The sequence below is a fragment of the Spea bombifrons genome, chromosome 2, assembly GCF_027358695.1.
Source record: "Spea bombifrons isolate aSpeBom1 chromosome 2, aSpeBom1.2.pri, whole genome shotgun sequence".
Lineage (NCBI taxonomy): Eukaryota > Metazoa > Chordata > Amphibia > Anura > Pelobatidae > Spea > Spea bombifrons.
Genome location: NC_071088.1, coordinates 29,208,112 through 29,228,390, shown reverse-complemented (window position 1 = coordinate 29,228,390; position 20,279 = coordinate 29,208,112). Strand labels below are relative to the sequence as shown.

At 36.2% G+C, this 20,279-nt stretch overlaps 1 protein-coding gene across 1 annotated transcript; it reads left to right on the top strand.

The window, feature by feature from the left end:
• Positions 1–1,053: 1,053 nt before the first annotated feature.
• Positions 1,054–12,642, top strand: ARX (aristaless related homeobox). Its single transcript, XM_053457339.1, has 5 exons — positions 1,054–1,412; positions 2,589–3,360; positions 4,948–4,993; positions 8,164–8,492; positions 11,362–12,642. Exons 1-5 carry the CDS (start codon positions 1,226–1,228, stop codon positions 11,600–11,602), a joined length of 1,575 nt encoding a protein of 524 aa, XP_053313314.1. The 5' UTR covers positions 1,054–1,225; the 3' UTR covers positions 11,603–12,642.
• The last annotated feature ends 7,637 nt before the right edge of the window (positions 12,643–20,279 follow it).

Genomic DNA, 20,279 nt, shown 5'->3' with positions numbered 1-20,279 from the left:
CTTGTAGTCTTTGTGTTTTCTAATATCGTAATAGCTTTTATTCCCCCTATTAGTGCTTTATTATTCAGTATTTACCTCGAATATACTTTTTTTCCTATTCGATGACTTCCTTAAATATCTCAAGGTTTATTAGCAATTGAGACGCTGATGTTTGTGCAAAATTGGAAAGAGCCACAACTGGGTTTTTTGTTTTTTTTTGCCTTCTTTTGGATCAACAGCAAGAAATAAACAGATATGGGAATGGCTGAACTTGATGGACGCATGTCTTTTTTTCAGCCTAACTATATAACTATGTAACTTTAAATATGCTTTTTTTTTAATTAAAATAACACTATGAGTGGCAGGAGGTGAGCAACATCATTCTTAATATCCTTTTTCTATACAAAGTGTATCGAATAATTTCATAGCTAAACTGATTTAAAATAAAAAATAAAAAAAATCTATTCATATAAATTGAATAATATAAGTAAGGAACCTAACACATTTTTTCCTATACTCTAACATGAAACGTCCCTTGTGTCAAAACATGAAAAGTCAGTAGGAAATAGTATTGTCTCTGCTCATCCTCCTGTTAACTAGTACATAGAAATTAACAATTATTATGTGGGACAATATCAAATTTAAAAAGAAAAAGATTGGAGATTCAAAAAAATAATGTATTGGATAAATAATATCTAAATGATGTTTTATTTTCTTTCAGTTGATACTTATTGTTTTTCATGCAATTTAAATATGTAGCAACAAATGCAACAATGCCTATATATTACCGTATAATATAATATTGTTATTAATACTATATACCGCAGAAAAAGGAACAACGCCTGAATTAGACAGGCAAATTAACCACTGTGATGCAAGCTTTAAGGAAATAGTATCTAGCTGGTGGTTCCATCATGCTAATGAGTGAATCCAATCCAGGATTTGCAGGCAGCCATTGGCTAATCTGTGTATGATGAGTGGCAGAATCCATTTGAGCCAATCCAGTATCACCTTGTAACACGTGGAGGAGAGGGGCTCTGGGGTAAAGCTTTCTACACTAGCTACTGGTGCCCTGATCAAGACGAGGGAAGAGTGGCACTGATGTTGTGGGATCTTGTAAACCCTACAGGCTTTCACACTTACACATTGAGCAGCATTAGCAATAGCAGCAGCAGCCAGCCTTGCAGCTCAGCTCTCAATCTCTTGGCAGCTACATTGAGAAGAAGCAACAGGCAGAGAGAGAGCCATGAGCAATCAGTACCAAGAAGAGACTTCTGAGAGGCCGGAATGTAAAAGTAAATCCCCTACCCTGCTCTCCTCTTACTGCATAGACAGCATTCTCGGCAGGAGGAGTCCCTGCAAAATGAGACTGCTCAGCACTCAGAACTTGCCTTCACTGGCCAACAGGACCGATCAGGACAAAACTTTAGAAGGTAAGAAAGCATGTGAGTGAGTAAATCAATTAAATGCTACAATCTTACTGAATTGAAACAAAGTATAGGCCTTTATATGTCTCAAAACAACGTCTTCCACCCCTTAGTACTTATTTTAATGGCAGCTTTATTGACATCGAATGAAATATATATATTTTTTTAAATCTGTTTTATTAAAATAAATTAGAACCTATCTGTTCTTTAGCATTGCTATTTTCATTTGTTTGTTTATTTCCTTCGGGCACTAAAGTTGTCAAATGATTAATAAAACCTTAATCGGTTAAGTGAGTAAAGCACTTTCCAATGAGCATACGAAAGTATTTACTCATTCTACAGTATTAATATTTCTGATGAATTCAGTTAGAATTTTTTTTTCCCCTCTAAATGTGAATAATTCGAATTTAACATATCGAGCGACAATAGTAAAGGAAACTGTGGGGAAAACCATGCCAAAGCACACTGTTTTACATTTTAAAACATCTGATTTATTTGTTTTAATACTAATAAAATATTAGGTTAACAGCAGATACATTTTAGCATGAGATTTTCCTACCGATAATCTGATCATTAGTTTTTTAGTTATAAAAGTCGTAGAAATGTCATATATTTCCATATCTGTACATATATATCAAATATATATTAAATAATATACATATTTATTTTTTAATATAATTATATAAAAACGCGTAATGTGTCCATGTGGATGTAACAAAATATCCTTCAGATGTGGCTTTAATAAACATATGGTGGGTTGGAGGTGAAATCTACTTTTACAAGTGTTGAAATTCCTTGTTGACAGTAATTAGACTGATTTCAAAGGCATCCAATTACCAGGATATTTCCCATCAAATCTGTTATGTTAACTTCATTATTCAATGAACCGAAGAGTATTGCCAATAGGAAATCATTTTTGGGAAATATTAAAGCGAAAATAATTGATTTGGCATTTATTGATAGTAAGCCATTTTTTGTAAGTCACTCTAATTTAATAATTAATAGGAAATAAATTACTTTCGTTAACAGTATTTAAATTACATATATAGAATATAGAATATTATTAATATTCTAGAATATTATTAATAGTAAAATAAATAAATATCTGTGGTTTGTGAACTCATGAGTAACATGTTTTTTTCTGTTTTGCATCTTTTCTTAATTCTCCATCTCTCGTTGTAGGGTCTCCGAAGAGTAATGTTACTTTTGAGGCTGAACTGCACCTGCCTCCCAAGTTAAGAAGGTTGTATGGTCCTGTGGGGACTGGTGGGCGATTGCACCTCCAATCTCTGCCTGATGCTAGGTCTGGAGTCCCCAGATCGGATAAGGCTGACCGCCTCTTGCTTGTAGGGGCTGGAGGTGAGGGTAGCTGGGATAACCATAGTCTAAAGATCAGCCAGGCCCCTCAGGTCAGCATCAGCCGAAGTAAATCGTACAGGGAGAACAGCGCCCCCCTGCTGAGAGAAGATGGGAGTCCAGAGGGTCTCCAACAGCAGCAGATACAGATTGGTTCCACCGGCTCATGTACCTCTCTTCAGGAAAGGCTGGGAGCGCTTTCTCAAAGCCCGGGAGGTGAGGAAGAGGATGATGATGATGAGGATATGGAAGAGGATGAAGAGGAAGAAGACGAAGCTGAGAAGCAACACAACAATAACAACACCAGCAACTCTAACAGAGGACTTCTGAAGGACCAGCTCCCTCAATATCAGCAACAGCAGCAACCAACTTGTGGGACTGATGGGGACATTTCTCCAAAAGAGGAGCTTCTACTTCACACCTCGGATGGTGATGGCAAGGATGGAGAGGACAGTGTGTGTCTGTCAGCAGGTAGCGACTCAGAGGAGGGCATGCTAAAGAGGAAGCAGAGGAGGTACAGGACCACCTTCACCAGTTACCAACTTGAGGAGCTGGAGAGGGCCTTCCAGAAAACCCACTATCCCGACGTTTTCACCAGGTAAATCCTATTTTCAGCAAAAGGGAGAGAGGGTGGAACGGGTCCCGGGAATAATAGCCCCAAATAATAGCATTTTATCTTGTCCAGCTATAAAATCAATGCAGTGAAAGGAACTACCACAAACCCCACTTTTTACGTACTTCTTATGAATTAAGAATATTCGTTACCTTAATTTAAGAAGCAATAAATAATTAATCCCCCGAGGTTGTAAGATTTTTCTGATGTGCATTATTAGTAATTCAAAGGTTTTCCCCTCAATACGTGTACTTTTTTTTATCTATACAGAGATCTGTTTTAGTTAAATGGCTATATTAGCGGAGAAGCTGTCCAGCTGAACTCTTACAGAGCGATTTATTTTTATACGATGCAGTGAAGCTTTCTCTGTCAAAACTAAAGCTGCTAGGTGTCACATTCTGGCTAAGTCTTTCCCAGCAGGGAAATCCTTAGATCTATGTGATTTAGGGTTTATTTCTCTTGTCACTTTTCTTGAAATGCATAGGTGCAGGCTGGGAGATAAAGATGATGTGACAATAAGATAGATGGATGGGTAGATAGAGCGATAGATAGATAGATAGATAGATAGATAGATAGATAGATAGATAGATGGATAGATTACAAAGTAATTATATATTACAGTTAATTAAGCATTTTACTATTATCTAAGCAAACACCTGTTTCAATTAAATGAATATATTCAGAGATATTGTGGCTCTATAATCCCTCAAACATGTATTCAAATAGTTTGTAATTTATAAATGCTATTTTTGTTGCTTGTTTTATTATTGATTTATTTTTTCAGTCTATGCTTATGGAGGATATAGTTGAATATTGAATACCCCTATATAATATTAAAACGCTAGAACCGAATTATGTTAATATGTACAGTATTTTTTTGTTGTGAAAACAAAACCCAAAACTCATATTTTAATTAAGTAGGGGGATATCAAGTTTGCAGAAAAGTTAGCATTTTATTATCCATTTGCTAAGGTATATTATTCGATGTCAACGAAAATATTCGTTTCAGAAAAAAAAAAAATTTTCTTATCAAACATTAATTTGTTGTAATAGCGGTAATCATTACTGTTATTTTATGGTTTCTTGTAAGAAACGCAGCCTTTATTAAAAATTTGATCGAAATAGATTTGGGGTGAAAAAAATCTAAAATACATTATTATATCATTCAATAGAATGCATTCATTAAATGCAGTTCTTACTTACCACACTTTTACATCTAAAATCACCGTGAATTATATGTATTAATTAGTTAAATTATCAATTTAGATTAAAAATGTCATATGTGGTCCAAGTTTATGATTTCATTATTATTTCTCATATAATATAAATATTTATCTGAACTGTGTACATATATATTTTCGCACAGTGTAGACATTTTATCTGCTAACATTGCATAATTACCTAACCAGTGTACACGGTATATACATATGTACTAGGTATACAAATTTAGGCATGTTTAATTCGCAGCAATTCAATAAGCATGGATAAAGATGTTGGGGTTTATATGATATAATATTTATTAGCTACTTGAAGAATGACACCTAATAGTTTTATTTCTTTTTTTGTTTTAAGAGAGGAACTTGCAATGCGTCTGGATCTCACTGAAGCCAGAGTGCAGGTGAGTCCAGAGATTTGGAGGGCAATACATTTACGTTGGGGGTGGAGGAGGGTAAATAAAGTGGGCTTCTGTCCACCTTCAGTTGTCTATGTGATCTCCAGCTGCTCTAATAAATATATGTGGCATTTTGAGTCTATTTATAGAGTCTCCAATGTAGCTGCTGTCTGCAATCACCAACTAAATGCTAAACTGAAAACAAATAAATCTCCCATGAGTCCAGGAATTAATTAATCAAACAACATGCAATTATTACATTCCACCTTTGATAAATTAAGGAGCAAGTTTGAAGGCCACTGGGGAGGGATCCAATGTTGAAAACATTGTCCATATCTGTTAAAGCTGAATGGGGATAAAATATAAAAGGATCCTATATGCAATGTCAGGGTATATACAACTATTATATATATATATAAATATATATATATATATATATATATATATATATATATATATGTATATTCTGCTATACTCGGTAACACAAGCTTGCTATAAGAATTAATTTGGTGAGATCCCTTTAATTGAAACAAACAGGAGTAATATTTGGTTGTTAGAGAAATCAGTACAGCTCAAAGCAGGTATCTGGCTGTGATTAAGACTCCAATAGGGCTTCATAAAAGCACACTTACTGCTAGAACAAACACGGCTATTTCATGGCAAAATGCTGTTTGATTTCCCCATCAAGTATACACATGGACCTGGCTAATGCTATTTGATTTCTCATTTTTTGATAGTAATAACCCTGCATTGATCTAATAGCTGGCCCTGTAAGTGGGTGCAATGCTATTAAAAGGCCCCATACCATAGAACATTTCCTAACCCATGTCTCATAACCAAAGAGACGATAAACATTGGGATGCCCTGATTGCCAACAGAAAACAGATGTCCCCAGGTCTGAAGCTGAGCAAATCACTTTACAGTTACAATCAAAGGCTGATAAAGCATAATAAATTCCATATGGCTCATTTAATACACAACAGCTTCTTGCATTAGAAGGGTCTAATCTGACAAGTCTCCCATCTTTTGTTGACACATTTCTCCATTGTCAAACAGGGATGTGACAGCAAATAGGTATTTTCAGCTCCAGGGGGAAATTCGTGGGAAAGTTAAATAACTTTTAGGGGGGTGGGGGGTGCGAGAAGAGAAAAAAAAATTATTTCTACAGCAGATCGTGTAAATAGAAGATGCTCGATTAACGTTTCAATTGGGAAAAAAGCTTTATTTTATTTTTTAAAATTGGTAAAAAAAAAAAAAAAAATGCTAACCAAATACAATAGTGTTTATTATGCTAACAAGCAGCGCTGTTAATATAGAACAAATATTTAGATTTTGTTGCTTTCATAGATGACATATCCGAATTCCAAGTAAGATCATTGTTTATTTTAACTTCCATTTTCTGTAAACCTACATATTATTTTTAGTTATTTCCGTTTATCCCCCTGCGTAGTACAAACGCTATTTAAAGCCCATCCGTTAAATGCATAATAAATAGATATACATTTAAACAATTTCTAAAGAGATCAGCTATAGATTATCGTATTTTATTTGTATGTCTTTATCTACAACGATACCAGCGCTAAATATAAATTATGATTGGATACATTTGACCAACATCACCACTACAGTATATTTATTTGAGATTCCTGAATTTCGTTTTGGATATGGTTAATATTTGATATGTACCATATTCCAATACTAAATATTGTCTATTCCATGCAGATTATGGAGAAATGTATATTATTTTCTTAAAATAAGGTTTTTTTTTTATTTCTGGAGTATCTGATTAATATAATATAATACCTGTAAGGTGATAGTGTCTTCTCGTTTGGATTAAAAGAAAAAAAAAAGCAAATAGCATTAAGTAGTTAACTATCCCTAGAATTTAATGCGCTGCTCAGGAAGCAAAAGGTTATATTTATAGGCTCATAATGTAGATTTTATGAGTTCGTTTAACAGATGAGTGTAAGCAATTGGCGTTTAGCAATAACACCCTCAATCAGGATAGAAGAAATATTGCCCTTATTGCCCTTATTTTTCAATTTGTTATACATGGTCGTATTTATTTATATTACAGCTTTCTGAATTATTTATGTTCAATACTACTTCTTCCTTTAAAATTGGGATAATATCTAAATGTTAAAATAATTTTCGGAATTTTAAAGCAATATTTTTACTTGGAAGTTACGGAGAGAATGACATGTGTTTTTATGTTTTTCTTTTAATTTATATATCAGAAGTTACTAGTAAAACATTTATTTTTATACCAGTGGTGTATATGCTACTTGCTGTTGAATTTTTATAATGTATTTTTATTACACGTTCAGCTGACACATTAAGATCTCTTTTATATGTTTGCACGTATATATGTATGTACATGGCCAACTGTAAATACAAGGTAGCAAATTGTATCTCATAATTGCAATATCCAATCATATCTCCGACATCTCAGCTATAGGACACATTTGATTCAACAGAGAACCATCTTGTAAAAAGACACTGTGGATCATGATGGTTTTCTTTTTTTTTATCCCCCCCCCTTTCCCCTTAGCTCATCAGCCAAACGGTCATCCATGGAACATTAAGTAGAGGCTGGTGACATCAGTAGCAACCATATCTCTTTAATCAAGCTAGTCTTGATTCTTGGAAAAAAAAGAAGCAATATGTGACTAACCCATCATTATATTATAGCCCTTATTTCTGTAGGCAATGCAGAACGTCATGAATCCAGTTATTGTGACTCTAAATATTGTGACTTGCATGATATATATATATAGATATATATGTATATATATCTATATATATATATAATCATGCAAGTCACAATGTTTACAATATATATATATATATATATATATATATCACACAGATGATGTTGAGGTGTGCGTCAAAATCTTTCCATGTAGGTCATATTGGTCCAGAATAAAGCAAGCTAAATATAACCAGCCACAACTGAGACATAGACATCTTTTGGAACCAAGGAATCTTTTCGTGGTATCAGCACCAGCTGTGAACTTGCATGATATGAGATATAGAGGGATTATTCAAGGGTCCCATGGTTTCATAGCATGGGATTGATTACCCAGTAACCTGTTCTTACTCACTTGTGCCAGAATTTTTAAAAAGAACTAATAAGGAAATCTAAAACTATTAATTTTGTTTCCTTGGGGTTTCAGGTGTGGTTTCAGAATCGCAGAGCGAAGTGGAGAAAGAGAGAGAAGGCTGGTGCACAGACCCACGCCCCAGGTCTGCCTTTTCCAGGCCCCTTGTCAGCCAGTCACCCCCTTAGTCCATACCTTGATGCCAGTCCATTTCCACCCCACCATCCTGCCTTGGACTCTGCATGGACAGCAGCAGCAGCTGCTGCAGCTGCCGCCTTCCCAAGTCTACCTCCTCCACCAGGCTCCACTTCATTACCCCCTAGTGGGACCCCATTAGGACTCAGCACTTTCCTGGGAGCAGCTGTGTTTCGACACCCAGCCTTCATCAGCCCTGCATTTGGCAGGTAACAATTGTTTAGTATGTATAACAAACAAGACAAAAAGTATTCTGGTGCATAGGTATAAAAGTGGGGCAATCAGCAGGACGGTTGGATTGGTTGCTATAGTGACTGCACAACTTTTTGCATTAAAACTGCTCTTTGCATATTAACAAGTTTTAATCCTAGAAAAGTACCGGCTCTGAATTACTGGTAAATTAACTGATGGGTATTAGACCAACTGGACTGCAGTCATGGCGTTGCTTGTTTTTACTTTTACCTTGTTTATTCGGTACCAACAGCTTGGTGACATTTTACCAAATTTAGAATTTCATTTTCACATACAAGAGACCAGTACAGGCTCTGAATCGTTGGTAACACCCCCCCCCCCCGAAAAAAAATGTACAAATAATATATATAATTTTGCTTAAATTAAGAAATTCAACTTAAATGCTTAATTACTTACTACAAATGAATATATTGCAGTGATTTAAATGTCACACTTATGTATATCATACTTTTATAGATCTCTCTATAGACAGCACATAGTGAATTCTGTTTTTTTAGTTTTCAATGCTTCACAGGTAAAAAACTAAGTTTAGAAATAATTGGTATTAACTGTCTTGTACAAGCATTATTCTGTTTCTTATTCTGAAAAAATGGTTACTAGGAAATACAATAATGTTGTCAAGTGAGATGGGTATTTAATCCTTTATTGAGGGTAGTAAAACCTTGGTGGAATGGAACCACAGTAAGCTGCTCAAAATATCTTTTAACCTTTTATATCCCACATGACACTTCAATAGTTAATAGGGAAACATTAGCAGAAGACAGAACGATTTGGCCAGTTTCCATTATTTATACAAACCAATTGTAGTTGATTAGTGCAGTAACATAATAATATATGCTTTTGAATACTTGGAAAATACATATAGACAACTTGAACCCTGACTTAGAAAGTTTAATGATAAATACTGCTATACTAACGACAAACAGCTAGACACAAGCAGCAAACTTTAAATCCCATGACGCTCAGCGATCATTTTGTATGGCTGAGGATCAAGAAATATCAGAAATATCAGAACAAATGTTTTCTGTGTGTATATATATATATATATATATATATATATATATATATATATATATATACCCATGAACAGATTGTTCACAGAAAACATCCCCACCCTTTCCTTCATATGGTGGAATTGAAAATGCATTGCGGAAACCTTAACAAGTTAATTAGTCGGTAAAATCCATTTAACATCTGGAGAGGTCGTATGTGTTGAATTTAATAACGTTTCTTGAGCAATTCGATGTTCTATTTTATATTCGAATTCTAAAGATATTTGATAGTGCCAAATCTAGTTTAAATGTCAAGTACAAACCCTGTTATATATTATCTGTGTGTGTATCCTTAAAAAATAAGTGCTTTCAGGAATTCGCTTTTTCAAGTTACATATGGATAATGAGAATGAATACTATAAATAGAATGGAAATATTAATGTAAGATCTTGGTAAATGCAGTGTGGGGCACCTGGTCATATCAAGTGCATATATGCATGTATTGTACAGATAGACAGATAGATATATTTATACACACACACTGCTGTTCAAAAGTGTGGGGTCACTTAGCTGTTTTCATGGAAAACAAGGACATTTCTAACTGTGCTAACATAATGGCAAAGGAAACACAGGGTAGCTGCTGATTAAGGGCCTATGTAGCCTATGAACATATTCCATTAACAATCAACCATTTCTGATCCATTTCAATGGCCAGAATTTAATCTTCTTTCAAAAAGAAGGACATTTATGGGTGACTCCAAACGTTTGAACTACTGTATGCAGTGTTTGTTTTTGACTGTTCAATGGCTCTGGTGTTGCCCACTTTAGACAAAGTAGTTCATGCTATTGCCCCCAGCGTAATGGCAGGTGTTATTGCTCAGTTAGTGACACCAAACACTAGCCTGCCTCAGTGCCTGTGCTAAGAGCCATCACACATCTCAGCAAGAAGGCTGCTGATCACAGCTAAGGCTAATGGAGGGTACACACATCTCCCTTGGCTTGTTTTGGTAGCTTACCAGTGGAAACATTCATAAGAAAGCATTATTAGTCTTGAGACATTCACTAGCTTCCCGATGGATTCCCAATATCTAATAGTCAAAACAATTTATATAGTTATATAGGCTGAAAAAAGACCTGCGTCCATCAAGTTCAGCCTTTCTTATATCTGTTAATTTGTTGCTGTTGATCCAAAAGATATGCAAAGCTAGGTAGAACAGTATTAATATGATTATGATTATTATTTATTATTACTACCCAGAATTAACTGATAGTTGTATTAATTTCCCAGAATCAAATGTTTTTTTTTTTTCCTTTTTCCGTTACTGCACAATACTTTTAAGATTTACCTACGATAAAGCTTATTTAAATGAAAGTAATTGGTAATGCATTTGGGAAATTAATATACACAGTTTGTTTTCTAAATTCATATTACTGCAGTGAAAAGAAAATATTTCTCTTCTAGTTTTATTAGGATTCGTTTTAAGGCGAGGCCTGATCTGTTTTTGGAATTATAGATTGGCAAAGTGATGTTGAAATCTCCCTTTAAGTGCTGCAGGGTGAACAAAGCATTCCAATGTATAGGTTTGCTCATCACTGATACCCAAAGGGTTAAAGGTGTCAAAAATATTTCAATACTTGGCAGCTGTGGATTTTGATAGAGGTACGGACCAAGTTGTTAGTAGCAGGAGACGTCCTATTGTTGGGAGCCAGATTGGGCAACTGGGAGACGACCATATTTTAACTCTTAACGTGCCAATGGGGGAATAAACATCTCGTTAGGTAATGCTCCTATGATATGCATGGTCTTGATCTTGCTGTGTGTTATTGCTTGCAGGCTTTTCTCCACCATGGCTCCCCTTACTAGTGCTTCCACTGCTGCTGCCCTCCTAAGGCAACCCAGTCCTGCTGTCGAAAGTGCAGTGCAATCCAGTGGCTTATCAGACCCAGCAACAGCTGCAGCAGACAGACGGGCCTCTAGCATAGCAGCCCTCAGGCTAAAAGCCAAGGAGCATGCCGCACAGCTCACCCAGCTGAACATAATCCCTGGGAACAACACAGGGAAAGAGGTATGCTGAATCAAGAAGAGGACCTCAACAGCTAAATCATCAAGACCAAATTGAGAAAGAGGCAAAGGAAACGTGGACCAGTGACTGTTGGGCCTTGTGTGTCTTGCCGGATGACTACCATGACACAACACACATGACGTCATGCTTAACAGTAATAATGAGTGTAATTTATGCAGTTCCCAAGCAGTGCAATCTGCACACCACCATCTGTAAATTCCTTTACTGTTTAGGTGAAAATGACATCATCATATGTTATAATTGCGTATTACAAAACGCAAAAATATATATTTTATTTTTTCCTTTGGTTATGCATAGGCATTTTTACACATAATTTTTCCACAAGGCTAAACTCATTTAAATCTTTGCACCACCACCAGCCTCCAACCATACATGCTGATTTCAAACTCATTAATGTATTTGCTGCCATATTGGTCTTCTCCCCCAGCCCTTCTTGGTAGTTGAAAGTGTTACATTATTCTTGACATCTTTGATGGGTTTAATAAAATACATGCAGAGATACAGTTATGTTAACAATAATGACAATAATAATAATAATAATAATAATATTATAGTCAGTGCACTTAAAAGATCTTTGTATCTTCTTTATTTCTCTTTCATATATTCTTGTGTTCATACTCACACCAAGGTTTCTTTTTATACCAAACCAAAGGGAAACGAACTGTCAGATTTATGGACTGTTTGAGTCACTAAACTGTGATTACTGATCTTGTAAATAACATTGTTATAAAAAAAAATTAAGGAAAAAAGAGCTTTGTATATTTGAAATGTTATAAAAGAATTGCACTCGGTGTAGTATTGTATGAGTTTGTCAAACTGTAGAATTCTATCTGTGTTGTAGATACCAACAGGTCCCTAGCAAAAATATTTATGTACAAACCCTTTATTTAACTTATTAACTGTAGAAATTTCTCAAACCTTCAAGGCAATGCTACCATATATGTGTAATGTTGTTCACTTGTCATTACTTTTCCTGGCTCTGCAATGGAAAAGTGTCCCACTCAGAATAAAAAAATCTATATGTTTAACAAGATGTATGTGTAATGCATGTATATTCATATCCTTCAAGAACAAATAAGGCGGGTTACTGTGCAAAGCATCTATAAACAAAGATATTGAGGCACTGTGTTCTGCACCTTGAATCCACCATAGTTTGCAGGCATTTTGGGTTACCTGTAGCTTGGTTCCTCCTGTCCATGGAGAAAGTGGGCAATCTTCGCAGACCCCAGGCTTAGGAGAGCCCAATACAAGACAAATTCACAGCTAATGATTTCATAAGACGAAATCTCTATTGATGATTGAGTGATTTTTGTGAAGATTATCTTTCCAAACCTATTCCTTGATCACTGGCAGACAAATTAAGGCTGCAGTCTGGGACGTAAGTATTTTAGTACCCACATTTGTCTGGGCCTCACATCTTCCAAGGGAGCCCCCTGCCCGTAACATTACTGCTTTCCATACATCACAGTAGTGTTAAGATTCCAAAACGTTAGCCATGGTACCAAATTCTGAGATCATCATACGTTTTACATTTAATACATTTCTTTACAGAGGAGCAAAGTGAGGCCATGTCATTCTTTTTTGTTGCCCACCATTTTTCCAAGGTCCTAGGGAGTAGAAATAATTAAGATTGGTTAGATTCTGAACAGTTACGCCTTTTTGCCCCACAAAAAGTCTGCATTGTATTTATTATCAGATTACACTTATGACAATTTTTTTTTCACTCAGATAAACCAACCACTAATATCCTTATATATTTGTCACAATATGATATCCATATTCAGAAACTAAGATGTCAGTTTTATTTTATCTATTTGACGAACAATGATCAAAGTAGTTACTTTTAACCACAATGATTTGGATTCTGCATACTTATATAGTTATGCTAGTAGGAGCAAAACAGGTATGTAAATGAAATATAGAAGATAAACATCTGCAAAGAGAATGTGTATAACCCATAGAAATGACTGAACATATAAGTCCAGAGCTGGAAAGGGGGCAGGAGGCATCTGGGCTCCCAGGGCTTCTCTTATTTGAGGATTTGAGGACACCACCAGAAGCCTTTTTACATCATCACTTACCAGGCTGTCAAACCATTTGGGGAGCTCTAGGTATTAGAATCTCAATAATCACATATTTGTTATCTTTAACACATTTTAGTTTTTCAAGCGAACACAACTGATCAACTCATTTTCTGCTTGGCCTGCTTGGTCTTTCCCATTCGCTTACCCAGGCAAAGTGGAGGCACTTACCCTAGGCCTTCCCTCACCTTCCCCATGGAACTACTTTGAGAAGAGCTAGTTTCTCCTATTGTGGATCCTGTTTGTTAATGCCATGACATCATATCCTGGCTCTCTACCTCAGAAGGAGCAAGGCACAGAATTATGTGCGGCTGCCCAACAGGTTTATCTGCCCTGTGTAGGCACATTTATTTTTTTACATATTGCTGACCAGCCCAGATAAAATGCTGCCCTGCAGTATGGGGGATTAATACTGTAACTGACTAATTGGTTCCCTTCCATAAGATAATGCATCCTACATACGTCAGGGCAGCATTTTATCTGGACTGGTCAGCAAAATGTGGCCAGTCCAGAATATGCAGCTAACGGGCTTCCTTATCAATGGCATAAATGGAAAAATGCTGATTTAATTGCTGAACCATCTGCACGAGTGAAAAGCATCAGGAGCTCCAGACATTCTCATCTGACATCTTAAGGGAGCCACAATTAAGTACTCTTAAGGTGTATCCTGCTGGTAGACTACGATGCTGCAGCAGACATGGATAGCCAAATGCAGATTCTATTGGCTGTGTACTTACGTGGTTATACCCATCTTTAAGGCAACATTTGCAGTACTTAATTAAACTGTTTCAGAGTTAGATATATTAATTTGTGTAGAAAATGGTTATACTTTAACTCCGATAAACCTCCCTCACTAAGCAGCTCACATATTTTACAAGTTCTCTAGTTCAGACCACATTCACTTCGGTGGAGCTAAATTTACTGTATAGAGGTACCAAGGGTCTCAATTCAAGCTTTTGGGGATATTCATAAATTAAGATCTGGTTCACAGTACATTTGGTGAAATTCTAAAATCTAAGGACCATTTGTTTTACATTATGGTCACTACTGAAATCTTGAATATGAAGAGTTTCCTTGAGTGAAATAAAAACATTCATACAAATATGGGTGCATTATAGGAGGCGACTTTAAAAAGTTAATTTGAAAAATTCCATTTATAAGCAGTAGAAATTTGTTTTGGACCGAATAGCTATACAAGGAGATACATGTCTTCATAGAAAAAATATAGAGACACAACTTTACTCTTAAAGCATTAAGATAAGGGCCACAAAGCCACCCCATACATGTTTTTTGTTCCCTTTTACTTCTAACCACTTAGTAAATAGCCTACTCCCCATATCTAGTTATATATTCATTCTTTTAATGGAAATCTAACCCACCATTATGATTGAGCAAAAAAGCCAACTACTCACTGTACTTTGGACAGCTCTGTTTTGGAAAGTCTATTCTTTTGTATCAGTTCCCAATCAGCTCTACTCAGTTTGTGGTTTATTTCCATATATCCTTATTGTCTACAAATAACACAGCTGTCTAATTTAGTCACAGAGGCTGCAGTCTCCCAAATTAACTAAACATCCAAAATAATTATACAAAGCTCTGTTTTCTAATCTGAATACAAATTATATGACTCAAATGTAATATGCTTCCCAGTGTCTTTTTTAGCCTTTTCAACTTACTTAGTGTGAAAAAATATTTGGCTTGTCTTTGCTATAAGATATTAAGGCATAGTCCCCTTGTTTTGTTTCTTCATATATTTAATAGGTCTTATTTTTGTAGACCTGTTACTAGATATACACTATATGACCAAAAGTATGTGGACACCTAACCATAACACCTATATGAGCTTGTTGGACATGTCAACCATGGGCATTAATATGGAGCACCCCCCATCCCCCTTGAAGCTAAAACAGCTTCTACTCTTCTAGTAAAGCGTTCCACTAAATTTTGGAATGTGTCTGTGGGAATTTGTGCACCATTTGTGAGGTCAGGCGCTCATATCGCATGAAAAGGCCTGGCTCGCAATCAGCATTCCAATTCATTTCAAGGTGTTCAACGGGATTAAGGTCATGGCTCTGTGCAGGCCATACGAATTCCTCCATACCAAACTTGTGAAACCATGTCTTTATGGACCTTGCTTTGTACACAAGGGAACAGTCATGCTGGAACAGCAAACGGCTTTCCCCAAACTGACACCACAAAATTGTCTAAAATGTCTCTGTAGCATTAACATTACTCTTCACTGAAATTAAAGGGCACAAACCCTAAAAACCAGACCCAAACTATTATACCTCCTCCACTAAACTTTTCAGTAGGCACTATGCATTTTGGTAGGTAGCGTTTTCCTTGCATCCACCAAACCCAGATTCGTCCATCAGACTTTCAGATACTGATGCATGATTCATCACTCCAGAGAACACATTTCCACTACTCCAAAGCACAGTGTTCATCATACCTTTCCAGCCAACGCATTGTGATCTTCAGCTTATGTGCAGCTGCTCTGCCATAAAAACCCATTTCATGAAGCTCCTGACACAAAGTGCTTGTGCTCATATTGCTTCGAGAGGGAGTTTGGAACTCTGTAGTGAGTGTTTAAAGTCACTGAGCTCTTCAGTCCTTCTACCTATACCTGTTAGCAATGGGTGTAGCTGAAACACCTATACTCCGTAATTAGGTGGTAATTTCGGTTATATAGTGTACGTTTACAACAAAACAGCAAGTGGACAGTGGAGGATTTTAGGATATGCTGCCTATGAAAAGCATTATTCATCAGACCGCCCTTGTCATTATGGTAGTCATATCAGCTTTTTTTCAGTAACACATTTCACACGTAGGGAATCACTGTATTGCAGGGGAACATGTAACATGTTGCCCTGCAATAAAGTGCTTCCCTACTATGAGTTTATACATAGAACATACAACAAAGTAGTACTTTACATATGAAATGTATATGTACCCTTCAAAAAATGTACCCTTCAAAAAATGGCTCATATGTTTTTGCCACGTGATGCACGTCCCTTAGCTTTGTGCCACTCACATGGCAGATCCAATGCTTTAATGTGCGGTGTTGGGATGGATACAACCTGCTGCATGTTCCATGAATGTAAGGGCATAGTATGCAACATTCCGTGTACAGCTGGGGGCCATACATACATCATTTATAGCCACCGATCTTAAAGTCCGGGTTTTTCATTCTGTTACACTATTGTCTAATGTTTTAGGAAAAATAGATAGATGGATAGATAGATAGCTAGATACCGGTAGATAGATAGATAAGTAGATAGATAGATGGATGGATGGATAGATAGATAGATAGATAGATAGATAGATAGATAGATAGATAGATAGATAGATAGATGATAGATAGATAGATAGATAGATAGATAGATAGATAGATAGATAGATAGATAGATAGATAGATACCGGTAGATAGATACCGGTAGATAGATAGATACCGGTAGATAGATAACAGTAGTGTGTGTTTGGCCCTTTGATTTAAGCAATGGAGCTGAATGAATATTACTAAATTGGGTGAAAACTGGAATAAATCCTAGTAAAACATTTATTGTGATTTGTAAAATAAATTGAAAAAAATCATATCCACATACATGTAACACCAGTCATTTCATGCAACAAGTGTGCTTAAATACTAAACCATATTAATATGAGTTAATCGATAGTTTTCACTTACTAGGCATAGCTATTAATCTGAAACTTTGTGATCACTGCTCTGCTTGTTGAACGAATAGAAAACATTTATTTTTAATCTTTGTTTCTTCCCAGAGCCCTTCCACCATTCAAAGCAATCATTGCAGGGAGCTGATGTACTTTCGATTGTTTTTGAAAAAGTGATACGTTGAAGATAATCTTGTTCTCCTATGAATCTAAATTAAGTTCGGAGTATTGATTGCAACATACACCACCCACTAGATATCTTTTTTTCCCCTTGCGGACACATGCTGCTTCCAAGGGCTGTCTGTATATTACTTAAAATAATACAAACTTTCAGGAAGATCTTTTCGTCAATATCAGTGTTCTGTCTCCCTCTCCAATCTTGGTGGCAGTAACAGACTCATTACTATTAACAAAGTTTTTTCTTTTTTTTTTTCTTGAAAGCCTTTTTTTCCAATTTGACCCCCTTCGTGGAGAAGAGGCAAATTGCGTGAAATTACCTGCAGGGATTACAAGTATTAGACACCAATGAATACCCTCAGTCTTGTTTTACAAACCCCCTAATCCTCTGTCATTCTAATGCTACAAACAAGCCAATCTATTCACTGAGTTTCACCAGCTGGACAGAACTAATTCCTAAACTTAATATTCCTTGTAAATATCACTAGCTGAAGACCCCCCGACTTCCAACAAGTCCATATTAAACATTTGACATATCACGCATGAAAACCCCTTGGATTCTTTTAAAAGGGGCATTATAAACTGCAAAGAAACTAATTTTCTTCTCCTTCCCAACCTCCCAAAAGTACTGAATGATGAGGTTTAGAGAGAGTCACTGAAGCGTACTTAGAGGATTTTATGAGATTTTCCAGAACGGTTTAATCTTATTGTGATCATTATTAATGAATGGCAACCCAATTTGGTCCTAATATCTGGGAATGCCTTGTACAATGCAGGAGGATCCTGACCCTCAGCCTTAAGCAAACCTATTCCATAATGTCCTTAAAATCTAGGAGAACTCCCAATGCAAAAGAGAATACAATAGACCAACAGAGGGCATAGGCTCTTCTGTCCACTTTGGTCTAGGTCTGCCATCTGTGAACATACTTAAGAACCTACCCAATTTCCTAATGCTGTGTGATGCGTGTGGATGAAGTCATCGGATATACCGTTAATATTCCCACCAGCATAAAAATTTCTTTGTAAAGATTAGCAATATTGTGGTTTTGTTCTACACATAAACTGATGATTTCTTCTGCACCATATGATATAGGATCTTATCTGGAATTGTTTCACTACTGAAAAATTATGAATGAAGCTGGTGGTTCTGATGACTTAGGCAATGCACCACTTAGACATTCTCAATCCATATTTCCAAAACACATATTGCTACAGAATACCTTGGTATACCACAAGGCTGTTTTTACTTTAACATATAAAGGTGTTTGGTCTAGTATACACAACAGTAGCATGTTAGAGCATTTGCAATGTTATCATAGTTAATGGTACACAGGCTGGCAATAACTGTTGGAGTGAGAAGGGGTGGCAGGCTGGTGCCAACATAGGGGTAATTTCCATTTACCAGTCAAAGGGTAAAGCATGGCTGGGAATAAAGATGCACTTAGTGTATTGCATAATATATTATAGGTGTTATTTGGACCAATCTTACATGGTACAAGAATGAAGAGAAAATGTCAACTGCTATGTGCCTCATTCTAAGGTTGTGCTCTGCAATAAAGCCCACACTACCATATAGACAATCTAAGTGGCTGTCTAGAGTGCTAAAATGGTAAGTGGCGAGTAAGCGTGTGAGGATTAGGGACATCAGAAAGATGTTTCCCTGACAATTTTCTGAAGAAACAGGGACATACACATTGCATAATGAGAAAAGTCCAATCTTTATACCTTGATTGTGGACACCATGGTAAAATAGAGAGTTTTCACATGCCTTTGAATTTGATGTACTTATTTGCATGTGTAAAGGGTTATGGATGTACTGTTAAAGGAGAGCCAGTCAAATGTATTGTATATCTATCTATCTATCTATCTATCTACTTATCTATCGTTCTTTCTAATCTATTTTTTCATGCTTCTGTCCTTCTATATGTGTGGTTAGATTAACAGAAACTTTTGACAAAGTCTACACAATGACTGGGTCTTTTCTGAGTTTCTTTCACAGGCTTTCTATTCAGTTCCTTTTGATGAATGTGTGTTGGATAGCACTAGACAGCACACCCTGAGGTTGTTCCCTTACAAATGTGCTTTGGCCTACAATGTTATTAGACCATTTGGTCCATCATCAGAACATCACATTTTCTATCAATGTTGTGAACTGCTTTTAAATGGCACTTGCCTTGTATATTTTATACACTACTACTTTTTTAGCACCTTTCTGTTGTGACAAATTTTATTTGGATGCCCTTTACATCTTAAAACATAACTGTCTTCCCCTGTAACCCATCCAAATATTTATGTGTGCTGCATGGCATGCATTAGAGTGTATTTTCATTGACAATCAGCACAGAGCCTAAGCCTTCATTTAGTTGAACCATGGTGAAAATCAGATGGCCTGGAACATTTTTTCCTAAATACAATGTCAGGCCAATAACCTAAAATTAAATAGGTTGTGCATGTAGAAGAGACAATCTAGGGAAAAGTTAGAAACCTCAACTGTTGACTGAAAAAACACTCACGCAGAGCTCATGTAGGCGCCATCGCTTCTCTCCAGGTGATGCACACAGAGGTCGCTAATCACCTCAGATTTAAAATGGCAACGCTACTAGAGGACTTCATATCTGTGTCTGCCCCCAGAGTGTTAAAAGACTCCATAAGAGAGCCTTCCTGCCTGGGACCAACCCCCTTCTTCCAAAGGTGATGTGGTCACAGTTAAAAATAAAAAATATAAAAAGTGTCTTCCA